This window comes from Argiope bruennichi, chromosome 5, assembly GCF_947563725.1.
Source record: "Argiope bruennichi chromosome 5, qqArgBrue1.1, whole genome shotgun sequence".
NCBI lineage: Eukaryota > Metazoa > Arthropoda > Arachnida > Araneae > Araneidae > Argiope > Argiope bruennichi.
Genome location: NC_079155.1, coordinates 14,132,675 through 14,157,443, shown reverse-complemented (window position 1 = coordinate 14,157,443; position 24,769 = coordinate 14,132,675). Strand labels below are relative to the sequence as shown.

Genomic DNA, 24,769 nt, shown 5'->3' with positions numbered 1-24,769 from the left:
CATTCTAAGCCACAGAGATTCTATTTCTCTTGCAATGCAAATTTCTTAAATCTCTGTAAATTGTGTAATTCTCATATTCTAGCATGTTCTACTCCAAAGAAGCATGGGTTTATCATTCGTTAGGAAAGACAAGAATATGCTTGATTCAATAAATTATCTAAAAAATTAGGAATCACTTCAAATAACAAAGTAATTTTTTTTTTTTTTTTTTTTTTTTGCACTTCAACTAAAAACTCCATATTGGAAAGATATCTCAGTTTAAAAGTTACTTAGAGTTCGGTTAAGAACAATTTTTTTTATTTGTTCATGACAGTATTAATGGAAATATATTTTTTATAATAATTAGATAATGTATATATCAAATAATAATTCAAGGTTTATGTTTCAGAATTTAAAGGGTAATTATGTTAAATTCATGTTTTAGTTAAAAACAGATAGTACGGATATCAGTCAACATATATTAACTCCAAAAATATTCAACATGATTTTAAGATATGCTATGCATGCTATTTTTGATAATGATAATCAAATAGCCCCCCTCACCCATAAAGATGGCGGATAAATTTCAATCAAGACATATTTTTAAAGTTTTCTTTTAATATTAAAAATTAAAATATATACAAATTGTACAAAAATCACGTTCCATATTTTTTCTTCCAAACAGGTGGTGGTAGACTATCCAGAATGCGGCTTGAAGATATTTGTACAACAACAAGGTCTTCCATAAAAGAATCAATACTCGATATATGCTGAAAAGTAAAAGAAATATATATATATAAACAAAGATATTATTTTTTATAATCATTTAAAACAGCTTTTGATTTTAAAAGTACACAAATACCTCATATTTTGTAATTGCTTTATAATCACTTTCTGTTATAGAGATACTAGAATCTTCAGATTGTTTGATCTTCTTTTTCCCAGGCTGAATCTGTAACATTAAGAGTATAATTTTATTTTCTTATAAGATGACATTATGGGGATATGATTTATTATGGGAACATTACAACATCTCCATAGTAAATTTTTTCTTCAAATATAAAATTTTTCAATATATATGTATATTTTTTCTATGAACCGGAGGACAAGTGCACAGATAATGCTAGTGAAGCGGCTAAATCTCAATTAACAATCTCAAACGATTATTCATTATAGACTGAATATTAGATAGCATACAAAGGCAGTAACCATTGCAGAGCAGTCAACCATGTAATTGTGCATCTCTGACATTATACTTATAGTTGCTTAGAGTTCATATTCTGTCATATAGATCCTAAGCAAAAGTATTTTTCTTTTTTTGCTTTCCACATTAAGAACACAATGAATGGCAACATGAGCTCATGATGTAGAAACAAAGAAGGAAAAATTTCAACTTCAATATGATGGTAAATAAATCAAAGGAGCTGAGAAACTGGCAATTAGTATTGTTTTCCACGCAACAATCTTTACCTACAATTTAAATAAATTTTCATGACCAATTCAAGTAGGAAATTGTTATAATTCAAAGTCCCTAAATTTGGGATTTTTCCAGAAAGCCTGCAAGTTTTATAGGAATGCTACTTGTCATATGGTATTCCACCAAGATGTCTTTGTTTGCAGACTATGTTATTTGTTACTAAGTCTTTTTATGCAAGTGATCTTTCACATTGTTTGAGCATATTTTACATTCACTCTTGAAATCAACTGTCAATTATGATTAGCCTTTTTAGTTGTCTTTATGCACTTTTGAGTGAGGACTACTGAACTTTATTGTTAGCTGTCCATGTTTCCACACCAGAGAACATAAATGAGAAACAACAGATCACCATACTTAAGTCACATGTTTTTCATCATCTTTATATTACTTTTTATTAGCATATTTTATACTAAGTTTTTTGTGATAATTTAATACAAAATCCATTTAATTTGAGACTGTTTTATCTTTAAAGACAAGATGAGTTTTTGTCTACAATATTTACCCAATGTTAAACTTAATAATGAAGATACCGGCACATCAAATGAGGGGGATAAAGATAAAATTTTTTATAAACACAATCAAAGGAGGAGTTTAGTATATCATAAAAATAATTCTACAAAGTTGCAAACACAACAAAAGAAAAAAAAAGCCATTGAGTTTTTTATGCAGTGGTAAACAGCACCACAATAAAGTGAAAATTGCATTTACAAACAATAATAAAATAAAAAGTAGTCATGCTCTTTTCTTAAGATAGGTAAATTTTTGTTGATAGAACATCAAGAAAGACATTCAAACTGGAAATTGCTCTATTTGTTCTCATAAACACATTCTGCAATGAAAGATATAGCTGCTTTGTGTATGTGTATTCCAACATATTTTAGCAATTGTGTAATCAAACAAAAGAAGCTTTTGAAATTTTAAAACTTTATTTTGCAACGGGAGGCATAATTTATGTACAAATAATAAGTGGTAAGAAATATGTCAGTCTACATCGTGACACAAGAGCAAAAGAGACCAAAATTTTTCCTTTCAGCAGTTTTACTATGAGATTTTGAAAGGGATTTATTTCACACATGTAGTCTTAGGAAAGGGAAGTTTAGATATCTTCGAAAGAATGTTGTAAGCTTTCAGGATTTTTATCTCTTTATTCTGAACAGGAGAAAATGTTTCAAGTGAGCAGTTTTATAGAGCACATGTAAAATGAATTAAATAAAAAGTAAGAATTGGATCAGGAAATAAGAGAATGTTTAAGAATGAAGTCAACCCTTAATTGGAGAGGTGCGGTCAATGAGACTGCATTTTCTTTGCACTCAAATTTTCTAATAAAAGTATGAGTATGAAAATCAGCCAATACATTCTGCAGATATTTTTCTTGATATATAAATATGATTTAGAAATTTTTCAAAATGTATTATCATTGAAAAAAATAATTGCATTTGAACATACATTTTCTTCTCAAATTAGATATTAAAACAAATAATATTCCTGAAAAAACATATTACTTTTTAAATCATATTTATTTTTCCAGTATACAAAGGTATATAGAAAACAATATAATGGAAAATTCAGCAATTTTATGAAAAATAAAATTAAAAAAAAATGGCAATGGATAAAATTAATCTCTTTTTATCGGCGTCATTTCTACGCAGAAACTATGAACATTTATAGCATGGCTTTTTAGGGCATTTTAAACATACAGGTTAAGTACTAGTATAAAAATCAACCTATAAATTCTGTAGATATTTCTATTGTTATTAATATATTTGAACATAAATATCAGAATCAATCAAATGCAAACTTTCACTGAAAAAATCTTCTGTATAATTATGCTCATCACTAAAATCATAGAGCCATCTACTATGCCTTGTATAATACTGGAACATTAAAAGGGAGGTGTGGTCTTACAGACATGGCACAAAGAAATATGCGAAATATTTAAGCATCCATTGAAATCGGTTGAAAAAGTGTATGTGTTGCGAAGGTCATGAAACAAGATGCTACAGGGTCAATCCATTCAATTGAGCTAAAAATAAAATAGGGGGTTACCAAAAGCCCACCCTTAGCAGTCTGAGATACGTACCTCCCCAGTTAATGGGCTAAATTAAGATAAAAATTAGGAAATTAATTAGAATTTAAATTAGATGAAGAAATATCATTACACACACACGGGAAAAACTGAAAAAGGTGTATTGACATCATGAGCACAAGTCAACAGATTTTTTTTTCTGTTTATGAAACTAGAAACCAACCATGTTTCTTTGGAAGAATATCTCTTATTTCTCCGAAGAAATGATTGAGGTATGATGCCTTTGTTAAGTGTGACATGTTTGTTCTGTGATAAAGCATCATTTATTGGACATACTGCGGCACAGAAAATGAAATGATGAGTTAAGAAAATAAATACAGAATTCAGTTTCCTTCTTCCCTTTTTTTTTTTTTTTTTCAATTTAACTGAAGACAGTAAAATTTACTGCTGTTCAAATGTGTGTCCGTATTTTCTTTTTAAAATTAATCTCTAAGTATTGTAAGCCCCTTAATGAGAAAGGCATAAAAGTTGTATATATTAACTGTATAAATAGTTTTATTTGTTACTATAGCTTATATATAGTAATAAATAAAACTATTTACTCTAAACTTAACTAGCTGTGCATACCTGTGTGAAACAAATCTTGCTTTCAGTAAGTATAAATATAAGAAAATAAAAACAAAACATTTGCTTCTTCTTTCACCAAATATAGAAGAGTGGTCTTATTTTAAAATTATATAATTTCAAATCCCACTGATTACTATATAATTTTTCCTATATCACATACCAACTTGAATGTATTTATAAAATAAAATTAAGCTTTTAATTTTTTGAAATAGCCAAACTTACCTCATCTTTTCGATCAAAAACATAGAGAGTATTCTCATCTTGAAGAAATATCTTATCAGAACAGAAGCAAATGGAAGTGATTGGATGAGGTGTAACAGATTGAAATTGAAGAAGCACTTGCTGTTTCGACCAATTCGAATACCCTGATTTCTCTAATGAATATTCTACAATCTATTCAAGAGAGGGAAAAATATTATGACTATTTAAATGTGCGTACTTATATGAAAAATAGATAATAATACAAAATAACTGCTTCATAAAGTCTTCACTGTGTAAGTGCTTTTTATATCTACATAATAAATACATAACCATAAAATTTTTTATTTAACTGGAAAACTAATCAAACAATAGATGAAATAAAAGTGTATGCTTCAGTAATACCTGATCAAAAATATTAATATATATCAAGTTTACTATTTTAATAGTTACCTGAATGATTTCTCTTTTTTTTTAACCTGCTCTATTTTAAGTAGCTTCTGGAAACTAAAATTATAACCAAAGGTTTAAGTGTGATAAAACGTGCAAATTAAATAACTTTTCTCCCCCCCCCTCTGCTTTAGACTTGTAATGTATGCTATATCAACCTATTTAAACAGTTTTTTATTTTTGTATGAAAATGTTTTCCATTTTCAAAGAAGTACACAGATAGGAAAACTTCAACATATTATGGAAAGCAGCATTTCTAAAAATGTAACAGTATACAGTCCTGCAGCTTATTTAAAGTAAAAGACAATCATATTGAAAAGACTGTAATCAGAAAGAGATTCTCTCTCCCCCCCCCGTCTGTATTAAGAACTAAATCTTGACTAATTATCTGATAAGCCAACTTAAGGTTATATTCATGGCTTAGTGGATCATAATTTTAATTTTAAATATGTCAAAAGGAATTTGGCACACTTTGAAAAGCAACAACACATAAATCTAAACAATGTTTTTCTGAGTTTTTAATTATATCTTCACTTAATTTAATAATTTTCCAGTACAATCTTTGAGAAATATCAATGCATGAAAATACATTTTTATCATATTTCTTTTTTATAAACTGAAGCAAATTAAATAAAACAGTTTAAAACAAAATTTTTATGACACTCTAAAAGAAAATTATAAGAATAAATTAATTTATTGTTATTTAACAAAACAAAAAAAAAAGCCACTGTTAAACAAGTTGCATTTAAACGATTTTACTTACTTTTCTATCGCTGTAAGCAATTAATAGATTTTCAGAAGAAGGATCAAATTTCAAGGCAGTAGCTTGAAATTTATATACAGGTAACTTAAACTGAACCTATATAAAAGTAATAAGAAAAAAAAATAATGCAGTATAAAGCACAAAAAATTATTTCATAAAGATTAATAGAAGTTTATATAAATAGTACAAAATATATCAAACACTTAATAAAACCTCAATTTTTAAATAATGTATTGTTTCTACTTAAGTTAAAAATATAATCTTCCCTTTATTTAGAAAAAAAAAAAAAAAAAAATCGAAAAATTATGCAAAATACATTATATTTTATAAACAACAACAACAACAACAACAAAAAAAAACATTCATTATAAATTTATGATTGTCTAAAAAATATTTTCAGATTCAAAGAAGAATCCACCAATAAATATGCCTTTATCAATATAAATTAAAAAACATCCTACCTTCAAACTTTTCAAATTATAAATAGTAACTTTCCCACTATGGTAACTACAGGCTAAATGTTCATCGTCATGGCTCAGTTCCATTAATTGAACTTGGTCTTCAGCATCTACAATAGATTTAAAATAAATAAGAAATTATCATAAAAACAGTTTCAAAGTTACATTATTGATTTTATCATTATAGGTTTTCTAGATCTTTATTTGTTGCATTTAATGAAGATACAATTTGCTAAAGGCTGTAAATGGCAAAGAGGTGTAAATGACATCAAGGGAATAATTTTTTTTTCTCACTATCTAGTAAGGACAGATAAGGCAACTGCCTAAAGTTTCTGGGCAGAATGGAGATTGTAGGCAGGCTGATAAAAAAAAATAGATAGTTACTAAATAAATTTTGTAGAAATTAATTGAATTTATGAAATATTAGAATAATATTCATTACATATCATTTCTCAGATTTCACTTAGTGATCACAGAATTTATAAACACTGAACATCAGCTTAAATAACATTATGCCCAAATGTGGCATAATGTTATACCATACCATATAACTATGAATCATAATCACAAAATTATTAAAGTAAGATAATTATAAACATAAATAAATTATAAGCATGTTGATTAAGCTAAAAATATGGTTTAATGTGAAATTAAATTGATTAGTTTATTAAAAAGTTTCATAATGCAAATTGTTTATGGCTGCAAAATGTCTTAATCTGTGATTGCTGCCTAGTCATATTGGAGAATGAAATCAATTTTATTAATAAATGTAAAATAGCACTTTATCTAAGGTTTGAATAATAATGAATTAAAGACCTAAAACACATTAATAATAAAAGAAACAAAAAATCCTGAAATTAAAAATTTTGTATACCATGCCAATTGAAGTGGTTTATTTATTTTGAATATTATTTACAATAATTTAAAAGAAGATTAATTACATTATGAAGCAGAAAATTTTGTTTATGTGCAAGTGGATTTAACTGCCTAGTAATTGACATAGCAATAAACAAAATTGGGCAAATTTTTTTCTTAAATGTTGAAATATTTAGCTTTCAAAAATGAAACAAACATAACATTTTGTTTCCTTTGCACTTCTTTTCCAGAATAGCATCTACAGCAAATATAATCCTCAGCTTTTACACTTCATCAATATACCACTGATGTTTATGCATTGTTTAAATAAAAAAAAAGTATTGCATTTACTTATTTTTTATAGCAATTTATACCAATAGGTTAGATTACAGATTTTTTTACACGTACATTCATTTTTTACTAAGTTCCAATACAAACAATTTTTTAAAATTATTATTTTCAACTAAAACTATTCAAATTATATAAAATAGACGAATGAAAAATTATTATATTTAAGTATCATTTTAATGATTGTTAATCCTTTATAATACACTGCCCTTGAAAGCTTAAACTGAAATAAAAAAGTTACAAGTAGTCTATTTATGCCTAAAAGAGTATATGCAGATAAAATTTCATGAAGATTGTACATTGTTATAGTTCTGTGGGTATTCCAACAGCTGGAACACAGCACTACTAGAACTCTGAAAAATGCATCTAAATGAGCATGCTAAGAGAAATGAAGCACGGAAATGAGTAAAACTTCTTGCATATGAAAGTAAAAACTACTTTATACTTGTGTAATATATTTAATATGATTAAGAGTGCGTCACAAGTAGGTTTGCTCAGATATGCTAACTGAGAGCAATTCTGAAGCATTTTCAGAGATTCAAGAAGATTTAGTAGATTGCTCTATGTCATTTCCATTATAATTAATTCACAATGAAAAAATAGCAATAATTATATTTGCAATAAAAATAAGGCATAATATATACATAATTAAATAATATCTACATATATAAAAACAAACATTAAGGAAATCCAAAATCAGGAGTTAAAAAAATCCATACAGCTATAAGTAAAGATGACTAAAGCTACAGATAAAAAAAGCCATAAGTCTTCAGAGACCCAGAGTAAGAAACAATCATCTCTAATAATTCTAATTCTATCTCACAATATTTCTTTAATTGAGTTCATTTCCCCTGAAAGAAAGTGTTGGATTTGGGTGATATTTCACTAATTCTAGTTGTATTTGGTGATATTGTTCTTTTTAGAATAATTTACTTCATTGCTTGCCAGTACATTTTGTAAACTTCTATGGATATGTTGTTAGATTTCAGTGGTCCAATTTTTTAAGTAATTTTTGATAATAAATGTTTAGTCCAATTATCTGATCTTTATTTTAATCTGAAATGCTACTAGAATTTATCAGAAAGGGAAGATTATGAAATGAAGACACATATATTCTGTTTCTACTGCTGTTTGCTTTTTTTTAAAAAAATACATAGAATAAATAATTTGTGATACAATTAACCAAATAAAGTAAAATTTTTCATCCATGAATAAAAATTCCTTAAAGAAAACAAATTAAAATTCCTTAAAAAAATAAGCTTTTACATAGTATATTATAATTAAAAATAGTGGATCTATTTTTGATTTAAACTGCTATTTATTATTGAAAAAAAAGTTAGAAGTTGACCCAAAACCTATTTTTTCCCCAATTATAATTGAATTTAACAGTTTGAGAAGCAAGCAAATTCAGGTGTTCCACTTAGGGGAATACTGCAACCCAAAGGGTTAAAAGATTTTTTTTTTTTGAAGTATTCAGTTAGAGTGAATTGTGATTAGGTAAAATCAAACACAAAAGACAGTTTATTATTATTTTAAGATATAGACTAGTTGCAACTGCAAATCTATCTATCTATAAATATATATATATAATTAGTTATAACTTGTACATTTTTTTTGCAACTTCTTGGGATTAAATGAAATCACATTAAGAAAATTACTCAATAGCGCATGAGACTTCACATTATATTTAGAGCTTAAATCTATTTTCAACATAAATGACTGATGATATATATGCTTTTCAATAGTTATGTAAAAAATAAAATTAATTAATAAAGTTTATTAAATATCATATAAAGTTATAAAAATGTTCAGCTAATAGACATCTGAACTATAAAAATAAAATTCTATGAATAAACTTAAATAATACTAGATAAATTTGTGATGAATATTTAATTACCTGTCTCAATTGTATTTTCTATGGTTGGCTGCATGCTGTCACATTTGACAATGAAGATATTATTTCTACTATACAAAATAAGTTTTGTTGGTTCAGATGTAAATAAAAGTATTGTAGAAGAAGGAATTTTATCTGGTAGAGAAACCTTATAAAATGATGGTAAGTCTTTTGAATTTGTTTCCTTAAAAAAAGAAAAAGTCATTAGAAAACTAGTTGAGGGGTGACAACCTACAGATTCATTGCAAGCTATTTTCTAAAAATAACTTTAAAAAAAGAAAAATCCCAACAGCATTGTATTAATTTTTTAAGCAAATCTTACAGTATATGAACATTTATATACACAGGAAACAATAACAGGAGTGTTTGTGGGACCCCAAAAAATCCCCTGAAACTTTTACGGACTTACTACCGACATTTTGGAGTTACGAGAAGGTGGGGGGGGGGGGGAGAAATGAAAAATTACAATTATGAAGTATTGAATGACCTAATTATAAAAGTTCAATGAATTACTTTTTTTGCAAAATTAAGACCTTTGAACCCAGGTCATGTGATCGCACATCTGGTCGAACGAAGTCTCTCCCTTTTTTTTCTGCCGCGCCTACTTGCCGAAAAGAATCCAGAAGAGAATGTCCGAGAACCGGGGGAATGAGTCATAACTCGCAATAAGGAAAGAACAAAAAAGAAGTTTTTTCCCCCTTTTCACGCATTATCACTGTACTTTGGAGAAAGAAAGGAAAAGTTTTCACCACACACACTGACCTTGCGTTTTCTGCCTTCAAAGCAAACAAAATTACCCAGATCAAAATAAATAATTCATTATTATTCCTACTTCCTTTTGAACGACGATCCCCGGAATTTCCGGGTATCGAAGTTCAAAATCCCCGGAATTCCGGGGTTTCCCCGGAGCACAAACACCCCTGCAATAATATCAAAAGTATGATCACCAAAATTACATTAAAAAAAAGCCAAATTGGGGAAATTACATAAGTATACAAAATGCATAATGACATAATTTCCAAATCATTCAAACTCTAGTTTCACATTCACTTTAAATTTCTGAGTTATACAGGCTATTATTTTTTCTCACAGAACCAATACAATGTGTTGACATAATCTTTTCTGAAATATATAAGTTCAGAATACTTTCTCATACTCTTTTTCCTCTTGCTTTCTGCCTTCTTATTTGATTCACCACACTCTACTTGTCATAAATTTTACAAAGAAATCTTAATAAAAGATAAAAATGGAACTATTTCCTTACAATTACGAAGAATAAAAGTCTTTAAAGAACACTCAACTGTTACTTCACACATATATACACATTTGGAAAGCTAAGCCACTTTATCAGATTTTAATTTAAAAAAAACCCATACAATTTCAAAATTTTAGCAGTCTAAATTTTGTAAATGGATTTATTCTGAAAAGTACAATAGCAAATATATTTATATAGGCTTTAACATGAAAAAAACATAATATAATTATTCCATAAATACATAATTTTTTTTGCTTATCTTTTTTTTTCTTTGTTATATATATATATATATATATATATATATATATATATATATATATATATATATATATATATATATATATATATATATATATATATATATATATATATAAGATATATGTCATAGATTTATAGAGAACGCACTTTCAAAGACACTTCAGAACTTCAATCTAAATTTTCTTTATTTAAATCAAAAATGAAAAAAAAATCTTAACCTATCCTATTTTATCTTAATTTATTTATAAAAACGGCAGAAGCCTTGCAAATAAATATTATTAAGAAAACTATATAAAATTAATGCAATAAAATTTTTATTTCTGTGAAACTACTCTGAAATTCTTTCTAATGTTTTCAGCACAAACAAATGACATTTAAATTTTTTTTTTCCAAATTTTGATCCATATTTAGAAGTAATTAAAAAAATATCAAAAAATCTAAATGGCAATAATTTTGATGCAATAACTTTTAGTTCAGAGCAATTATGTTTTAAATTGAAAGCCTTGAAATCTAAATAATTTTTACCTAGAGTTTTTAGAAATTATAAGGATGATTATAAAATATTTTGGAAATGAAAATGTAGAACAAAAGAATATATCATGACCATATATCAAGATTAAATTTCATACATTTTTTTGATAAACTGAAAATGCACATTAAACAAAATATTTACCAGTTTTAAGCAAAATAATCTGCTTTGGAGTTGACTAGCATATGCTAACCACTTTCCATTAGAAGAAAGTGAACTACATATAATTCTTTCGTTTTGTTTGGGCTTTAAACGTAACAAGTTTGTAGGCTTGTTAGCATTACCTGAAATAAAATAATAAAAATCATATATATATATATATACATACACAATTTGTTTCATATCAATACATTTAATTTAGGAAAGCAGTTTTTTTTTTGTTTTGGTAAAAACTTAGTTTGGCATTTACAATTTTAAAAGAAAGGTATAATAAAGAATAATTGCTGCATCTCTTGCTCACAAAGCTACAAAACACAAGTTTAAACTCTATATAAACATTTGCTTTTACAAGATAGCTTATGATTTTGAACATAGTTAAGCACAGTTTTGAATAAGCTTTAAAATACAGACATGAATTATCATTGACAATAAACTAACAATACCAAATATTTTACAAAGCTAATGGCTTATTTATGTGGGATAGAGTTGTCAACATATGTTTTTTGTAAATCCCCATTAAAGAAATTTAGAAGATGGGAATAAATGACATATATAAGACATGAGATAACACTTTTCATTTAAGATATTTTAAAATGAAACACATTAATGTCAGATCATTTGTATGTTAATGCATACATTTAGACTTAAATGCAAAATATTTGTTATTATATAAGGTGTTTATAAATTATGTTTCAGATCAGAAAAAATTTAACCATATAATTATTAAATAAAAATAAAATATATATATATAAGGAAGATATATCTCAGTTATTATAATTAATTTTAAAGTCAACCATTTTTCTTGCAAAAATAAGTTAAAATTTGCTATTGATTATTAAAATTGCTCTGTTTCTAATCAGAAAAAGAAGAGTTCACTTAAGGTTACAGGGAATTGATATCAATTAATTTAAATTTATTTTTAATGGCCGAGTTTTTTCCAATTAGAATATTTTGGAATTTTGTAATGCAGTGATTCCTCCAGATTCTTTGCTAATCATTATTACTTAACTGCTCATAATATTTATGAGGTAAAACTATCTTACCATTTGCACAAAAGAAAAATGGTTTTGTATACTTTAATTAAATACCTCAGGAACAGAAGAACAAAACAATCTAATTTAAAAACAATATCTTCAAGCCACACACAATTTTAATATGTTTTTATATTCCTATGAGTATAAATAAATAAAATACTTTTTTTTACTTAATAATTTTTAATTTCATGTATTTTATTTTTTAAAAATTTCAATACATTGATATCAGTGCAGAAGATATTCATAAATTTTTAAAATATGAATAAATAAAATAAAATGTTAAAAAAAATTAAAAACGATTTCAAAGTAAATTCAAGGTTTATGAAACAAAAAATTTCATTTCTGAATTTATGTACAAGATATTACTAATATAGAATGAATACATGTGACATTCTCAAAGGAAATTTTTCTATATAGCATGAAAAAATGTGATAAAATGCAATTCTTAGATAAAACTGCAAGATATAATACCTGAGAATGTCCCAATACTCCAGACTTCAACAAAATTAGGGTATGTCAATAAAATACAAGATGGATTGGAAGCTACTTTACAGTAGGATTTCTAAATAAAATGAATGAAAGTAAATTATTTTTAAGAGAAAAATTCACAGCACCAGCAAAAAATAAATATGAAAGTACTATGGGGAATACCTGACAAAAAGGGAAAAATTTTATGGTAGTTTTTGGAGGATACTTGGTGAAGATGAGATTGCAGTCATCACCTAAATAAGAATAAATAAATAAAAATTGAGATTTTTCTAAAAAAAAAAAAATAATAAAATTATTACATTTGCCATTAATAAAGAAAAAAATTAAAAATAACAAGATTATTAATTAAGAACAAATTCAATCTTGCAAAAAAAAAAAAAAAAAAAAAACTTTGCAAATAGTTATTACAGCTATTTTGCTTAAATTACATTATTTTCATGAAATGCAAAATGCTCATAATGTTTCAAAATCCAAATATTTCAGCAACATAAATTTATGTGAATGTCATTTTTATGTAGTAAATAATTTATCAAAATTCAAAATTTTAATACAAATTATTTATGGGGTGAAGCAATATAATGAATTTAAATATGCCATTAAAGATTTAAGTTTATTCTGAGCAAAATGCAGAAAACATAAAATCAAAGTAATTTCTGGAAATTAGTGTGAAATTTTAAACTGCCCAAAGACCAGAAAATCTGACAGTAAATGAAGAGTTGAGATATATTATAATGTAGCATCTCTCTTCCAAACCATATTATCTACCTTTTCAGTTATCCCAAATACTTTGACCACAGTGAAAGAAACACACAACATGTTAAATTACGGATGAAAATAAAAACAAAATGATGAGTTCAAAATGTAGTTCTCACACATGAAATAAATGCCATCAGAATGAAAACACACACACATATTAAATTAAAGATGAAAATAAAAAGAAAATTATGAGTTCAAAATGCAGTTCTCACACATGAAATAAATGCCATCAGAATGAATATGCATTATTTATCAGGTAGCAGAAACAAATTTGTCAAACAACAACACTATTAAAGTAAACAGCAATATTTTATTTTCCAGATAGGACTACAACTAATTCTCTTCTCTTTTCAACTAAAAATAGTTTTTTGTGCATCCAGTGTTTAAAAATGTATTTCAATAGTATAATTTTGCATTGCATATTTTCTGTTGATTCTAAAAAATTAAAGCAACTATGAGCTACTATTTTCTTTAACTCCATAAAATATAAAAACATCTTACAGGTATCAGATGATTGCACAATGTTCAGAATTTCATTGCATCTATGAAAATATTTATTTACCTCCAGAAACTAAATAATCTCCTACAAACTGAAGTGCCCTCACATCATGAGTATGAACAACACGTTGAATAGACTTTAACCACATTCCATTAGATGACTTCAAATACATAGTAATTGTAGAATCTACTCCACTAGTGTAGATGACATCTTCATCCTACCAAGGAGGAACATATATTCATAATTATGAGAAAGACAAATAAGATATTTCAGTAATATTTATGTTTAAATTATTAAAATGTGCAAAACAGTAACTATTTTAGAATCAGTGCATTTAACAAACTATTTAAGAAAACATTAAACAGAAGACAATCATATACAGCATTGCAATAAGAAATCAACTCCATACCACATATTTCAAAAATTTAATTGCTTCTGCAAATTATTTTTGAATGGAGCGAGAAAAAAAATCTTAATATACCTTTTCCAAAAATTCTTCATTATGTTTTGAATAATATTCTGTGTAATGGATTGCATTCTGTCCAATTCTAAATTATATATGATAGGCACTTAATTATAGTTTGGTATGTAGGAAAATCATAAAATTGCAGTTAGTTCTTAATTGTATGATTGAATTCTTAATTGTACAATTTACATTATACATGTGTACAAAAATAAATAAAGGTAACTTTATACATAATGAAATACTTACTTTGTTTACAACTAAGGTCAAAACATCATCTTTTTGTGTACCACTAGCCTAAAATAATGAAGATCAATATAAGATAAAATAAAAGAATGTTATATTTAAAAAAAACTGAATAATTTATAATATAATCAAGCATTGAGCTAATTAAATATATAATATTTTTAGAATTTTACACTTTTAGGTGATATCATACTACATTCTTTTTTACATTTGAAAATTAATTTTTTTTAAATGACAATTAAAATATTTTTTTAAATAATAATATTAACATAAATGAAATAAAATTGCAATTAATAAATGCTCAAATTCAATAAACAAATACCTAGAGCTTTAAAAGAAAAATACACATTTGGAATCTTTTCTTGTCATAACAGAATCTTTTATAATGTATATGACCAATGAATTACTGCTTCCAATTTAAAGAGATGAAAATAAAGAAAACTATATTATTAATTATGTCATCAAAATATGCAAGTTGTTTCTATAAATACTTGCATATTTTAATAATATAATTATTAAAATTTTTATTCTAGAATTTGATTATGATTAAAGATTAAAAATTTACAAAAACATATTTAAAAAAATTGTTATAATTTTAAATTATTTAAAAAATTAAAAGAACTAAATTTTATCAATGAAAGACAAGGAAAAATACTTTCAATACTCTGCTTTCAAACATTTATAATATTTTGTTGTAGAACTGCATGCCAATATTGATAGCTTTCATACAATTCCCACTAATTTTTTATAAATAAAAATTTCACACCATTTAATACATTTATTACTTTGTTATTACCACCCTACTATTTTTGACTTTTAATATTGTCTTTCTTTATATTTCCATTGCTTTTTTTAATGGAAAAAAAATACAAAAACAATGGCAAAATATTATAGGCAAATTTTAAAATGATATTAGAAAAACTGGCTTAGAAAACCTTGAGAGATCCGATTTTGAAAGTATAATGTGTCAATATAATCAATATAAGAATAATTCTTTCCAAGTCAAAAAGAAATAAAATTGCCTTATTTGCTTCAAACTTACTGATAGTAAAGTTCCAGTGTTTCCATCCCAGAAAGATGTTTTCCCACATGAGTCTCCACTTATTATAGTCATATCACTATGGGAGAAAAGAAATAAAGAATTTTCTCTTAAAGAAACATTAAAAGCAAATATTTAACAATGAGTTCATGAGCTCAAAATGAGTTCTAATTAATAAAATATCTTACTTTGAAAAAAAAAATAAGCATTTGAAATTTAGATATCAAATATTTGATGGTTTATTTATGATATATGGTTAAAAAATACATCATTATTGCCATAAAAAAATTATAAATTTAACCCTCAATTTCCATAAGTAACCCAAATTGTCAAGCCTACAAGATTATATCAACAGATGCATATGTCCAATAAATAGTTTTAAGAAATTTGACAGCTAATTATAAAATCTATTTGGATATTTTTTTTTAATTTTAGCTGTACAAATATTTAACAAAACCAATTACCTTTAAGAAAATGAAGAAATCATGTTGTAGTTAGTTAATTTTATGATTGATATTGCATCTTTTTTTAAAAAAATACTGCAATTGTTATTCAAAATCAAATTTACCAATCAAATTCAATAATATTATATTTCATTATAATGAACATAAATATATTTTTAATTAAAATCTTTTGACAGATAAATTTGAATAAAAAAGCTCATATTATACCATTAAATATTTTCCTAAAAAGATCATACCTGGTGACAGCTACACACCAAACAACAGTGGGAACACTTTTACTAGCTCTTGCTAATATAATACGATTAACAACATGTCCATTATTGACATTCCATACTCTGATAGCATCAATAGAGCCTGTGACTATAAACTGTCCATCTTTATGCCAATCCAAACAGAGAATACAACCTTAAAAAAAAATTAAAAAAAAAGAGAGAGAGAGAGAGAAAATTATAAAAGTAAATAAACACTATAACTAAATTAAATCACCATGTACAAAAATAGTCAACAATTGAATCTGTAAAGAGAATTTCAGCTAATTTTTCAATAATATTAATAAGTTTATTCAAATAAAATAGATAGAGGTAAGGTTTTTTAATCACAGTAGATAAAATAACATAGTTATATACCTTCTTGTTTATCACATTTTTTATCAAAGTCTAAGCCTTCAAATGACAACTGATGCAAAACAACATGACCATCTTCATTTCCAACCTAAAAAGAAATTTAACATCGAAAACATTCAGAATCGGCAAATTCATAGAGTTTCAGAAATATACTGTAAGCTGCATATCTTTCAGCTAATTTTTGGATAATTTGTTTTACAAATGAGAAAAGGATAATTCAAAACTGTAGGAAAAAACCTATATATACTTAGAGGAGCCTACTCCCCTAGTGGCTCAATCAGACAAGTATTAAGATGTAGCAAATTCTTGTTAAATTTCCATTAGTTGTTATCATTAGTTAGAAATAAGATTATGATGTAGCTAAGTTACCAATAGATAAACATTAAAATTTTAAAATAAAGTTTTTTTTTTTAATTCCTTAAAAATATATTAAATAAAAACACTGAAAAAGGTGGCATATACTAATTGAAAATAGTTTAAAAGTTCAAATGCATATTAACTATTCAGAGAAAGTAGGCTGCTGAATACTAATAGGTTAAAATATTTGACAAATAGTCACCATCTTAGATTGAAGGGAAAAAAATATTTTGAGGGAAATAGAATGCAAATGAACTTTCATGGATTGCTTCTTTTTATGAGTTTTTGTTAGGGAAAGATTTTATCATACCATAATATATACTTCCTAATGTATCTAGCAACTAAGTGAGGATTAAATCAAGTTCCATACTTAAGAAAACAATTAACAATGTAAATAACGAGTATATTCTGCAATATGAATAATGAGAATAATAGAAAATAAAGGCAAAGAATATACGTAAAAGTTATCTTGCCTCTCAATGATCTATAATCTAATAAAGTGCTATAATGTCATTAAGAGCATTGCATACTGATAAAATTGCATAGAACCATAGTATGCTTACAGTTTTTAGTTATTTTTATGATGCAATAGCCATCTTTGGTACACTGGATAAAATACTGCTAAATTAAAATTAATTACTAATTACAACATGAAAAAATGCACTAAACTAAGAAATATGCAAAAAAGAAAAAAAAATTAAATATGAGGCAAACGCGATCAGAATTAGTATTGTAGGGGCCATGCAGCTACGCAGATTTTTCCCTTCTTTGCCTTACCCAGTTTCCAAAATGAGTTATTTTTTTAATTTAATTTCTTTATAAAAAGCATTTAAACAGAAAATATTATAAAAAACTGAAATTTAAAAAAAATCAGTTTATTTTTGAGTCATTTCCAAAAGAATTGGTTTCAATATATCACTTATAAGTAATGGATGATAAAATAGGCAATTACTTAAAGACCACCAGATCTTGAGATTTTATTTCAGTGATTTCAGAGTAATCTAATTTTGAGCTGACATTGGATTCCTGAGAAACATTTATTCCAACACATTTAAATTAAAATTAAGCATCATTTAAATTTTAGAGTATCATTCTCTGAAAGAATCAAATGTTTCATGTTTCCAAATTTTTTTTTGCAGCCAAATGTGTTTTTTTTTTCTTTTCTTTTTTGAAGTTTGTTGACTAATTTATAAGTTAATGGCCTTTTTGATTATTTAGAATGAGAAATATGCTTGTATTATTTTATTAAAAAAAATTTAAAAAATGTTTCATAACATTATTAGCATTTTGTTTAATATTAATTTGAAATTTAAATCTTGAAATTAACTTTCATAAAAATAACCTGCATTACATATTTTGCTATTTCAGTTTGGTGGATTACTTAAAAACTGCTGCTTATGTGAGATACTAAACTAAAATCTATGAAAAAATTATGTGGAAAAAGGATTTTAAGACTTGCTCTACCTAAATGTCTCTACACAAATTCAGTTTTAACTAGCTCTCTGCAAAACAAATTAGATTATAATTATCTATAGTGAATTTGAAGATGAAAGAATTTTATGATACTTAATTTTATTTTCAAGTACATTGCATTAATACAAAATTAAAAGGGAAAAATTAAATTAGCCTGATAATAATGTTAAAAAAATCATTACTTTGGATTTCTCTGAAGTTGTGAGGTTTCAAGCAGTTATCTATGTTGTTGTTGTTTCTTATGGCACTTGCCATGGACAAGCCCGCTGTTCGAAGACAGCCGATTTTAGCCTGAGGGGGAGCGCCTCTTGTTTCTATAGTAGCGCCATCAAGGGCCAAGAGAACGACTTAGCTACACACACGTAAAACCCTTTTTACGGGGCGGACTTCATTCACACATATCATTTACTCACAGATCGTAATTTAGACCTGAATCAGAGAACGATCACCCCTGATCCAGTACCCCCAGTGGTATTACTCTCGACATGGAGGACTTTGTGACCACGACAGATTTAACGTGCGCCAGCCACCAAGCACGCGGGGAATCTTCGGCCTGCGGGGTTTGACCTCGCAACCTAAGGGACGCGAATCCGACGCTCTACCAACCAGGCTATCCCGGCCTGCAGTTATCTATTTACCTACTTAATAATCTGGTCCTGAATGCAAAATAAATCTTAATGTAATAATAAAATTGAATGTCTTTAAATATATAAGAATAGATTAACATGCAGACGATTTATCAGAAAATCATTCCAAGATGAACTCTGCCAAAATCAATAAAATTCAAATTAGGATATTAAGTAAATAAGTATGAAACAGATTAATATTATTTCCTACAAGAGCACATGAAGAAGATTCAAACATAACAAATGTCTTCAGCCTTCTACTATTTTGTTATATAATTAGGTGAATTGAAACCGATAGTATATAAATACTTAACATGTAATTTATTATTTGCATGATTAGATTAGTTATTGATCAAAACATATACCATCCTGGTTAAAGTCATATGAGTGAGAAATTGGTTGCTTTAAAGGGGAAAAAAAAAAAAAAAAAAAAAAAAACACCTTATCCAATTTCAAAATTAAAACACCAAAATATCATTTTTAGATTACACTAGATAAAGAAAATCTATATTTTAATAACAAATAAATGGATTTTTTTGAGCAATATAAAAACCACTTACTGCAAGACATTTGCCTTCATAATCAAATTTCATACACCATATAGGACATGTAGAGGTAACACTTAGTTGATACTGAAATATTAATAAAGAAATAGATGAGAAATTTCTAAACTAAGTATTTGATTTAAATAATTATTAAAACAAATAAGTATTAAAACCATACTTTTGGAACTAAAGATTCCAAATCGTATTCTGTAATATATCCATACAGTCCTGCTGAGAATAAACGGCCATTACACCATGCAAGAGTTTCAACAGATGTTGCAGGTGTTCCTGGAATCACCTATCAAACCAAAATAAAAATAAATTGCTGAAAAATATTTAAAAAATAATTTTTTAATATAAATAATTTTTTTTCTAATAAAGAGAAGAAGGACAAGTCATTAACTGATTAATTTAAATGTGAATTGATAAGATATATAACAAGAAAATAAGATAAATGAAACACATAATTTAAATGATAAATATTCAGAAACTGCAAAGAAATTTTATGTAAAAAAATCAACATAGTTATTGATTATAATGTCCAGAAGTTATTAGTAAAATATAATTATAAACTGGTTTCATGCTAATGACTTTGTATTTTACCTTCTTAAAAAGAAATGAAGAAATAAAATTGGTATAAACACATTTCAAGGAAAAATATAATTATAAGCTTTTGGGTAGTTACAATAACGAAATTTATAGCAATGAAAGACTAATGATTTATTTTAAAATAACATGATTAATCACAGAAACTTTTTGAAAGAAATATTTATAATTATTGCATATCAAAATAAAATAACTTTTAAGAGTTTATTTCAAATACCTATTGAATAAAATAAGAATAAATGCCTTTTTAAAAAAGACAGTAGGTATTTTATATGAAGAACAAGATAAAGCATCACATAAAAATTAATTTTGACAAGATACCAATGAACTTTATTCTCTATATAAGCTAAATAGAAAAAGCAAAAGGATCTCAAAAGTAAGATAGATTGGGACTCATTAAAAGTAGGATCACAAAGCATTCTCCACATTCTAACCATGACTAATTGATAATGATTAGTTACATACAATTTATGTTTATTTAAATAATGTATGAAAGGGAAAAGTATATAATTACATATAAATTGTATTATAATAAGAAAAACTGATAAATTAAAACAATATATTATAATTTTTCAAAATTAAAGCTTAACATGAAACTATCTTAATGTGAGGTAGGAGGTATATAAGAAACAAAGAAAGTAGAAAAAATTTAACAAAAATTAATAGTTATAGATATAGAATAAATATAATTTTTTAGAATTTCATCCAATTTTTTCACTTTGAAAACTACGGTGTGAAAGAACATTAAAAATTACAGAAAATAAAAAAAAAGTAATATAATATGAATAAAACTAAAACATAGCTTTGAATATTACCTTTTCGAGATAAGGATTACTTTTGACATCCCAAATTTCAATAGATGAGTCAGCTCTAGAAAATTGGGGGGGAAAAATGTTTTTAAAAAGAAAATTGCTATATTTTTTACAACCATTACTGAAGTTATTATTACCCATAAATGCTAGAGCAAAATTAGTATACCATTTAACAAAATATATGTGAAGGTATGAAATAGAAACTGATAATAAGTTTGCAACATCTTCTGATAAAATATTGCAATAATTCTTGCTAACAGAAAAATATTAATATTGCTGCCATTTCAAGCAGGCCTTAAAAAAAGTTTAACCTTTTAAAATCCTTTATCTACGTGTATGTCATATATACATCACCTACAAACATATCTCACAGCTGGGCGTACCACCCATACATTTCTAGAGTCTATTCAGCATTGACTGTTTTTTTTTTTTTAATCGTCAGTTCTGCTGTATTTTGTGTAGCTTCAGGTAACATTTCGTACTTACATACTTCTCTTTATATTATGAAAATCCATAGTTCCGATTTATTATAGTAAGAAAATGCAATTTGTCAGAGTAAGAATATTATGAAAGAATTAATAATCTAAAAGGGTAGCAAAAAAGATGACATTAGAACTTAAACTTCATTTTTTGTTATTTTTTTTAAAAGTAGGCTTAGTAAAGCAAACCCTCATCATATGGGACGATTCCTTCCACATATGCTCCGTCTAGAATAGAGGCCTATTCCCAAAAGAGTTAATAAGCATTCAGACGAATAACAGTAGAGAATTCATTGTCTCACAACTTAATAAACAATTTTTAATTGTTGTAGTGAATAAATAAACATTCTTTACATTATATATTATTATTTTTTTCTAATAAGAAAGTTAGCATTTTTGTGTGTGCATCGGCTTTGCAAATAATGACAAGTGGGGAAATTATAATTAGTTTTATTTTCTTAAGTCCTCAGCACATATAATCATTTTCCATGAGTGAGTCTCAGTTTAATTCCTTAACCAGAACTTCATGAATTTTGTTTTTCAAAAATTGGTGTCAAAGTGCTGATTAATGTTCTCTATGGGCAAATTTATTGTACTAGAAATCTAAATAATAGGTATTAAAGCAGTAAAAGGTAATATCCATTAATATCTAACATTAATACATTTACATTTTTCATGCTCATTTCAAATGCAGTTACAAAATAAAATATTTATTATTGAATTATGTATTTAAACTATATTAACAGATGGACTACCAATTACTTGGATTAGAGTATTTCAGTATCTTCTGTCAGCACCAAACATTCTAATCAAAATGACGTGACATTATTTTGTTGCTGAAAAATTCTTAGAATCTTGGCAGTAGTGTTCAACGGAAGATTCTAAGAATTATAAAAAAACATCACTTTTTTTTTTTCTTAAATACGTAGATTTATGAAAAGTGCTCATGAAGTTTATCTGCAACTTCGGTAACCTTTTTATGAGCATTTAATTACTTTGAATACTGATGATATCGATCCGATAAAATGCTCCTACGGCAAATTTCTTTTTATTGAAAGTATAAATTTCAAGAATCTTAAGAGAAGAAAATAAATGTACCTCGAAACAGCAAGATGTGAAGTAGTTCGATCATGTGACAAACATCGGATAGCTTGTGGTTCAGGTTCAAAAAAATTTACACGATGTACTTTTAGCGATTTCATTTTAGACCATAACAATTAGATCATAAAATTTTTCGGCATGTAAACAAAACAGAGACTCGTTAACCGGAGGACGCTTGAACCCCCCCATTTGAAGTTGAAAGGGGGGAGAAGTGGGGGGAAGCAGCACTGGAGGACGGATTTCATTCCGCTAGTGATGGAAATGGGGGAATCGATGTATGGTTGCTTTCGGAAAAGCTTTTTTCGCCAAAATTTGAAAATTTATTTACCCGCCAAGAATGAAGCGCATTTTTGGAATGTATAGGGTGGAGTGTGGTCGAATGTCGGTTGGATCTATGATGAAGGCAGACCTTATTTATGCACGATCTTTTTTAATAAAAGAATAATACCGTGTTATATTATATTTATTTTTGCTAATAATCAAGTTTTATGAATCTAATTTTTGACTAGAAATTAATGTTGACTGTGGCTGAGAACAGTGGGAACTTGGGAAAGCTGAATTTTCTACAGGCGCCTTCTATTTATAATTAATTAAATGGCAAGAAACTAATATGTTAACTCATAATTAAATTCTATCTTCTATTGGTTTGTTAAATGAAATTTAAAGATTTCACAAAGTAATGGAATGAACTTATAAGTTTCTTTTAAATTCTTAATGGAAGCTAAAAATTATGCTTTATTCGGAATACAAATTCGATGTAGTTTTCATTTTATTTCTTGCAATTTGGCTGTATTCATTGGAAAGTATTTTAGTTTTTTTATACTATTAATTTTAATGCCCATATTTTGTTTGCTGTTGTACAAAGCTATATGTTTTTTTTTTTAAATTAGCTAAAAAAAATTTTAAATGATGCTTTTAAAAAATTATATATATATTTTTTACCTAATTAAGTAATAAATTAGTGTTATAGAACATTTAAAACATTTTTTATAACTGCAGGCATGCTTTGATTTTGTTATTTGCTAGTATTTATAGTAGCAATAAAGCATTTATATTTTGTGGTCTAAAAATTGCAATAATAAAAATCTGTAATCTCTTTCTTGCAGTTTTGTCCATTCTTTTTTTTTTTTTTTTTTTTTAATGTTGATAATGTGCATGATGAACTCTTTAAAATGTGTTTTCAAATTGAATAATTCATACTTGTAAAAATATGCATTGTAAAGATATATATATTATTTTAGTTAAGTTTTTGATAAAATGTGGCTTATTCTCCTTTAAGAAAGTATGATAACCAAAAATCCTCAAAGGAATCATCAAAATATTCAATATTTTCTATTTAATAAAAACTAATTTTTGTTTTGTTAAAATAAGATTTATATTGAATTAAAAATATATGCATAAGCTGATTAATATTACATGATTTTAAAAAGTACTTTTTCAATACATATATTTCTTATTCTAATTTATTAATTTTTTTTCGTAAATGCTTAATACATTTATTTACGCATACAGCAATTTAATTCTTCTTTTAATGCTAAAAATCAGAATTTTGATTGAAAGTAGCCAAACAGAATCAATTATTTCTAATTATACGATTGGTGTAATAATATTTTAAAAGAAAATTTGTATTAAAAATTCTAATATCGTGGATAAATTTGTTCTAAATGTTGAATTTTCTACTTTTATAATAATGCACAGAAGTTAAAACTTTTAAAGAAAATTTAGAATGTAATTTTTAATTTCAAAAAATAAAAATTATTTTTTAATTTAATATAAAAATATTAGTGCATTCTAAATTAGTCAATAGAATTTTCAATTAAATTGTAAAATATCATTTGTTAATTTTTGCATAATATTTAAGTCATATTTTATTCAACCCTT

At 26.0% G+C, this 24,769-nt stretch overlaps 1 protein-coding gene across 1 annotated transcript; it reads right to left on the bottom strand.

Moving 5' to 3' along the window:
* Window positions 1-610: 610 nt before the first annotated feature.
* LOC129968931 (U3 small nucleolar RNA-associated protein 4 homolog) lies at window positions 611-23,049 on the bottom strand. The gene is made up of 18 exons (XM_056083290.1): window positions 22,886-23,049; window positions 21,312-21,366; window positions 20,069-20,188; window positions 19,906-19,977; window positions 16,893-16,977; window positions 16,503-16,671; window positions 15,806-15,881; window positions 14,767-14,814; window positions 14,118-14,271; window positions 12,962-13,032; window positions 12,782-12,872; window positions 11,262-11,401; window positions 9,079-9,259; window positions 5,982-6,088; window positions 5,521-5,616; window positions 4,332-4,502; window positions 842-931; window positions 611-749 (listed from the first exon to the last, which is right to left on the bottom strand). Exons 1-18 carry the CDS (start codon window positions 22,987-22,989, stop codon window positions 636-638), a joined length of 1,944 nt encoding a protein of 647 aa, XP_055939265.1. The 5' UTR covers window positions 22,990-23,049; the 3' UTR covers window positions 611-635.
* Between the last annotated feature and the right edge of the window lie 1,720 nt (window positions 23,050-24,769).

Bases quoted from the DNA above. Each gene is read 5' to 3' on its own strand.
- LOC129968931 (XM_056083290.1), bottom strand. From the start codon at position 22,989: ATGAAATCGCTAAAAGTACATCGTGTAAATTTTTTTGAACCTGAACCA. The intron at 16,672-16,892 runs GTATATAACTAT...TTTTTTTTTAAG, and splicing joins AAAATGTGATAAACAAGAAG to GTTGTATTCTCTGTTTGGAT. The intron at 11,402-12,781 runs GTATTATATCTT...ATTTTATTTCAG, and splicing joins GAGTATTGGGACATTCTCAG to GTAATGCTAACAAGCCTACA.